Source organism: Falco biarmicus, chromosome 5, assembly GCF_023638135.1.
Source record: "Falco biarmicus isolate bFalBia1 chromosome 5, bFalBia1.pri, whole genome shotgun sequence".
In the NCBI taxonomy this organism is placed as follows: Eukaryota; Metazoa; Chordata; class Aves; order Falconiformes; family Falconidae; genus Falco; species Falco biarmicus.
The window spans coordinates 84,218,489-84,225,231 of NC_079292.1; the positions used below are offsets into that span (position 1 = coordinate 84,218,489).

Below are 6,743 nucleotides of genomic sequence, written 5' to 3' on the forward strand. Positions count from 1 at the left end.
TGAAACAAGTTACAAGATCCAGGGCATGATCTAGGTAGCTAGATCTTGGGTCTTGCTATAAGGGAAGTCAGTTGCCTGTGCCAATAAAGAAGGGGGTGTGGGTGTGTGCATGTGTAAGGGCATACAAATGAAGGGCTGTATGTACATATACAGGCAAACAGGTGTCTGCATATCTGTGCATACTTGCAGGCGCATATTTGGATGCCAAAACAGGTTCTAGCTACATGATGCCCCTGATTTGGAGAGCACATGCATAACAAAGGGAGAGATGAGAATAAGATTTTATTTCTGGCTGCCCAAGTACCCTGCATCCACAGTACTTAGGAATGATAGAGATGGTGGCCAGCAGAGGCTGGGAAAGGAGCCCCCATGGTGGCCGAGTGGTGAAAGTTACAGCTGTCACCTGTCTTTGTGCCTGGATATTCCACACTGCCGGGACAGCTGTGGTAAAAGTCTACTTTGTGCTGGGCAATGAAGCCCACCGTCTGCTGGATACTGCAGGTACCCCCACCTTTACCAAAGACTCCTCCATCCTTGCTGGTCACGATGGCATAAGCGTTCTGCCCCGCTCCGTAGTGCTGGCGGGGGGGAGGCATGGTTTGGATGTTGCTGGCTGCAGTGATGGGGTAGCCCTGGTGGAATGTGGGGTGCACATCCAGGTAAGTACTTGGCTGGAAGCTGCTCTGAAAGGGAAAGGCAGTGAGTCAGAACACATAGCTTCTCCACTGGTGTCCGCAGGCCTGACACCCACCGGGGCTCTGTCCCTTTCCCTTTCTTGCTGTCTCCTGATCAGCAGCAATGGCATGGGAGGGCAAGAAGAACCATATCCATCTCCGTAGCTCAGGGGTGGATACAGTGGATACACAGTTGTGCGTGTGTCTGTGTATACACACACACACACATACAAGGAAAACAGCTTTTCTCTGGAAGCATTTCAGTGCCATTCAGTCAGCCCATTGCTAGGGTACCTACAGAACACGGAGAGTCATGCCAGGTCCGTGCCTCTGCGCTGAACAGACCAGCAGGCAGGGTATGCTGGCACTTGTACACTAACATTACCCCTGCAGAGGACACGTGTCCCAGGACTTATCTGCCTCAGATAGAAGGGCCGTACTGAGCCGTGTGCTGTGTTCTTACTTGAGTGAGGCACTGAGCCCGTTCAGCCCACAGGTTGTGCTTCTGGCACCTTTTCAGCTTCATCCTCCGGTTCTGGAACCAAGTCTTCACCTGGGTGGGAAAAGGAGAGCAGCGAACATCAGTGAAGGAGAGGAAAAAGCGAATGTTATCGAGCAGGAAGGACCGGGGGAGGGGGACTGACCAGATGGCATAGATACATGGGCAGCAGCAGATAAAGGCCTTTGAGAGCTCCCTGGGGTTGTTGCCAAGGGGAGATGAGATGTGTCTGGCAGCCTCAGCAGGTGGCTAGTGTATCTGCATGGTGGGGGGAGGGGGCAGCATTATGTCTAAGGGACAGTTATAGCTGTGACAAATTGACTCATTTCAATCAAGAAGATGAATGACTGGTGCAAATTAGACCCACCCAGGTCTCTACAAGCTCCCCTGAGCTGCAGGCGAACTTCTAAGACACTGTTTTTGCAGGCTTGTGAGTGGAGAAGGGAGAGGCTTGCTCCTTGTACCCAGCAGTTCCCAAATTCAAAGCTCCTCGCTGGGGTGAATTCCAGAGCCGCTTCCCCCCAGGGCTGTGTCTGCCTGTGAGAGCAGCCTTTGCAGGGATGTGGATTGAAGGAAAGAGCAGATTGCCCCACCAGTCTGGTTCCTGACAGAACCAGTTCAGTGTGTGCGTGCCTATGTGTGCACCTACACCGCATATATAACTTTTTTAGTCCCGGGGTATCGAGGCCATCACGTCCAGCTCCGAGATCCAAATTCCAGGTGGATTTTTGACTTGTTACTGCAAGCACTTGCACTCGCTGTCCAGCCCCCTCTGCTTTAGGAAGGCATCGTTTGAGCCATCACCAGTTTACTACAGCCAACCTACCTGGATCAGCAGAGACCCTGAAGGGCTGCAATGTATGAACCTAGCAGTATCCACACGGAGCGGGTGTCAAGCAGCCAGGCGGTGCTGAGCATGACATTATTAGTTATTGGACAAGATCAGCCCCAGGAAATGTTCGCAGTAGCTTTCAGCACGTTACAGCTCTGAGGTTCAGAGAACTGACGCATGCCAGGGTGCCTGTGAAGTTCACCAATGCATGGAAAAAGCCTGTGAACTGCCATCAAGCCCAGGGTAGAAGCTGTTTGTGGTGAACAACGTATTCATCACTGTGTTTGCAATTCTACTGCAAGTGTTGGCAACAGTACCCTTAAGCGACCCCTCACTGGGGAGGCCCCAATGAGGTGCCACTGGCTCTTCAGTCTCGCAGAAGTGCTTCTGATCTCTGGGCATGAATAGACAGTGGAGCAACTGTTAGCTGGCACCTTTGCCTCTACTTTCTGCTGGGATTTACCTTCCCATCCTGTCATTGCATTATGTGACCATTCAGCCACTGTGTGACAGGAATACCATGGGTCAAAGTCTCTGTGTTCACCTGCTTGTAGGTGAGCCCCAGGGCAGCAGCCAGCTCCCGGATCTGCTGGGGGCTGAGGTACTTCTGGCTCTGGAACCGCTGATGTAAGGTTTGCAGCTGCTCCTTGGAGAAAGCTGTGCGGCTCTTGGCCTTCTTCATCTCCATCATGCCATCTTCTCTGCCCTGTTGAGACTTAGCCATAGGCTGTGGGGATGAAGGTGCCGAATGTGGACTGGAGGCTGAATCTGGTGTGAATTGGCTGAAATTCCCAGAACTGGATGAAGCTGGGGATGCTTCTAGAAATAAAAAGACAATGGGAAAAGATATACAGGACTTAATGCACAGCTGTATGGGTATGAGCATGCTCCTTGCCTGCTGTAGAGCTCCTTGCCTACCAGACCCGGGCTTTCTTGAAGTAAAGGTTTGCGTCACTCTCCTTCCTTTCATGAATCTGTGAACACAGACAAACCCACTGACCGCAAGCAGCTTCCCAGCTCAACCCTCCAGGACACCTACGGCTCCCTTTTGTCAGGTGGAAAAGTCAGGGCAGGGAGGGGAGGATGGTGCACGTAGGCTAACAGTGTTACTATCCTCCTCCAAAAGGCCCCAGTAATATTTTGGTCTCGGCATGGTGTGGAGGCCTGGTCATGACTGCAAGCATAGCTTTGGGTTGGTGGCTGGGCTCCCCAAAACTGCCTGCCCAGAAATCTCAAGGCACTTGATAGACAGTGGCAAAGCAACCTCCAGCCAGGGTGTATTATGGTGGAGCAGGGTGGTTGGTGCTTGCAATGATGGGGCAGCAGATGGAGAGCATCAGTCAGGCCTCGGATATTGGCTCGCTCCTGTTTGCCTGTGGCTCCCACCACAGACTATCCCACTACTGGAAGCAGTGTATAGGTGGAGGGACCTGTTTGGCTGAGGGCTTCTGGTGAGACAAGAATGAAGGAGAGAAATTTGGCATGGAAGTGGGGAGGAAAAGAGGAAAAATAGGTGTGAGTAACGGACAGGTAAGAAGAGCCAGTAATCCTGTACCAGGGGCAGGGGGATAAAATTCAACAGTGCAGAGGAAGTTTGAGCCCCTTCTCATTTGTCCTGGTACATGTCTTAAGGGGTCTCTGTCAAGGACAAAGTTGAGATAAAGATCTAAAGGAAAAACTTCCTAAACAATCTGGGCTTCTAGCCCAAGCAAAAGATGCCAAGATGCAAAGTCATTCAGGTTGCCTGAATAGGAAAATGTAAACACGAGAGATCACCCCAGCACCTTTCCATCAGGTCAGGTGCATGGTTGCTGGGGTCTGTGAGAGGCTGAGACCTTCTCAGGCCAGCCCTGACTGAAGGGCTGTGATGCCAGTCTCCTCCCTTCCCCATAACTGCAATGATAAATCTGTCCATCCCTCATTCTTCCAGCTACTCCTCTGCAAACCCTTTTGCATGGTCCATTCCCTCTCCTCCTGCTGACATTTCAGGAGAGAAGGTGTGCAGTGAATAGGGCAGTGCCACTTTCAATAAACACCTGACTACTGAGCCCAACCAATAGCTCCCAATCTCCTTCCTAGTCACCCTGAGAGCTGCGACTGAAGCCACTAAGACACTCCTCAACCTCCCAGATGTATGCCCAGTACTGACGCCCTCCTGACAAATGGGCTTTCCATCCAAACTAGCAAACCCTTCCTTCTTCTGTCCTAAGCTGAGAGGCTACCAAGCAATCACTGAAAAGCCTTGAGCTGTTGCTGGGCCTCAGAAAGGTGGCCATGTCTGCGGTATCTTCCTCCTTGTTACCTTCCTGGCAGAGAAGGTAACACATCTGTCTCTCTGGTACCTGCCACTCTAGGGTTGCCTGCTCCTAGAGGCCTGCGCTTGGCTATTCCCTGTCCCTAGGAGATGGTAACCACGCAGAGCATGGGCTGTGTAAAGAGGCAGATGTATAGTGGAGCAAGTTTCTGATGCTGGGGAGCAGGGCCGTGAGCATCCCACAAAAGGATACTGCCTACAAGGAGAAAGGGGCTGTCAGCAGAAGAGGTGCAAGGTCCCGAGGTGTTACGTGCATGGGGTTAGGCCGCAGAGCCTGAGAAGACACTGAAAATCTGTGACCTGCATGCACAGGAAGCTAAAATTTTGTGTGGGACCACAGGATGCTTGGCTCCTGCAGGCTGTGCAGTAAAAACCTTACAGGTAGGAAAGGAGCATACTGGGGATGTGGGCTTGGAAAACAGGTAACTTATGTTAGACAGGAACCACAGCAAGAGACTGTAGAACTAAAGGTCCTGTGTGTTCCTGCTCAGGCTGTCATCCCAAACCCCCATGTAACTTCCCACATGCAAAGGCGTTCCCTCTCCCACGAGAAAAGAGCAAAGGGAAGAGGAAGCAAGAAACACAAACAGCAGTGCCACGGACATAAACATGAAAACCTGGGAGACAGACCCACTCCCACAAGCCCTTGACATCTGTGGACTTTTGCTTCCATGACTGGGCTCTGCCTGGAGAGAGAGGCACTGGAGGAGAGTGTTTGAAGAAAGATTTTAAGTTTCTATACCAGGCCCGTTGTGGGCTCGAGTGAGTCCATCTGCCTGCTGCCTCTGTGCAGCGGGCAGCACACCGAGAACCTAAGTCTTTCTCCAAACTAGATGGCAAGTAGCCACCAGTCACCCTGCACCAGCCTGTAGCTTTCTATAGCATCTGACAAGCTTGAAACCAGCACTCCAGAAGCTTGCTCTCCTCCCACCCATTCACCCTGCAAGAGTTACCCTGCTGACCGTGCAATGGGGCTGGGTGAAAACCTGCTCTCACCAACTGTTCTATTGCCACTCACTGGAGTGGGAGAGGAATGGCAGGAAGAGAAAGTGCCACAGCAGTGAGGCCTGGGACTTTTTTGCAGAAAGGCAAAGGCAAGGCAATAAGAGCACCGAAAGGAGAGAGAAATAGAGAGAGGAAAATGGCAAACTAAAAGAAGCAAAAGCTAGCAACGCCGGATTTAGAGGGAGCAGATTTCCCTGCACAGTGATTCAGAGCACACCTTGGCTCAGGTTTAATGAGCACATGAAGGGTGCAAGGAGTTTTTAAGGGGATAAGGGATGCCACATGCAGAATTACCTTCAGGATTTGTATCTCTCCATAGCACACATGACAGTGTTTGACTAAAAGGAGGCTCAGACGCTCCTGCCCTTAGAATGATGAACTTCTGTGAGACCACATTGTCACCACTGCCCTTCAGCCTGGAGCACAGACCTGCCAGCGCCTGGGCTCTTGCAGACTCTGATGAGGTTTAGGAAAGCGGTTCACAGTCACCAAAGAAAAGTAGCACGGAAAGGCAGTGTGACTGTCCAAGGTCACCCAGCCTCCTTGCCTACCCCACTGCGCTTTGTCCGGCTCACAGATTAGGAAACCAAGGCAAAGAGAGAAAAATTTGGTCAAGGCTGTTAAGCAAGTGGCTGACCTGGGACCACAGGTATCCTGGGGATCAGCTCTGGGACAGCTGAAATGCCTTACCTGCCGTCTGCCTCTTCCCTCCTGCCTCCGGAGACTGACTGGCACTGGCAGTTCCTGCTAGCCCAGTCAAAGCGGGGCCGTGTCCTGCCTCCCCCGCCGAATTGTAGTAAAACTCCAGGTACCCCATGCCAGTCCCACTGGGATAAGCCTGGTAGGGGGGCAGAGCCAAGTGTGCACACATGGGGGGCAGATGAAGGGGTGGCTCCCCCACCTTCCAACAGATGCCACCCTCACTTGAGGAGCAGGTCTCACCAGCAAGCTGGGGTAGCCCCGAAGTGTAGATAGGCAGTTACCTTTATAGCTGGCTATACCCTGCCTGGGACTGCAATATTCACCATTGTCCGCTCCTTGCGGCTCTTTGTCATGTTAAAGAGGCTGATGGGTGGGGTGGGGACAGAGCGGGATGGAGGGTGGGAGGGAAAGCCACACATGGTATCAGGGCTAAAATATGTCCCTTCTGAATTCTTCCCATTCTGCAGGTTCCCCGGTCACACCTGAGCAGGGGGCTGATCCCGAGCCACAGGAAACCGCCTCCCGCTTGCTTCTTCGGGCTCTGCTCAAATTGTCTTGTCACAAAATAATCCCGTGAGCACACATGGCCTGTAGAAGACAGCTGTTCACTGCTGGGGGAACTAACCCCAACTGATCTCCACCACACGGGAGTGGACAGGAGGTAGATCTGGTGCTGAGCTGCTCAGTACCATGCTGGCCAAACCCAGGCCCTGGCTC

At 52.3% G+C, this 6,743-nt stretch overlaps 1 protein-coding gene across 1 annotated transcript; it reads right to left on the reverse strand.

The window, feature by feature from the left end:
- Positions 1–295: 295 nt before the first annotated feature.
- LOC130150754 (homeobox protein NANOG-like) lies at positions 296–6,277 on the reverse strand. The gene is made up of 4 exons (XM_056341995.1): positions 6,015–6,277; positions 2,550–2,824; positions 1,138–1,227; positions 296–683 (listed from the first exon to the last, which is right to left on the reverse strand). The coding sequence occupies exons 1-4, from the start codon at positions 6,193–6,195 to the stop codon at positions 321–323; spliced, it is 909 nt and encodes a 302-aa protein (XP_056197970.1). The 5' UTR covers positions 6,196–6,277; the 3' UTR covers positions 296–320.
- Positions 6,278–6,743: the final 466 nt, after the last annotated feature.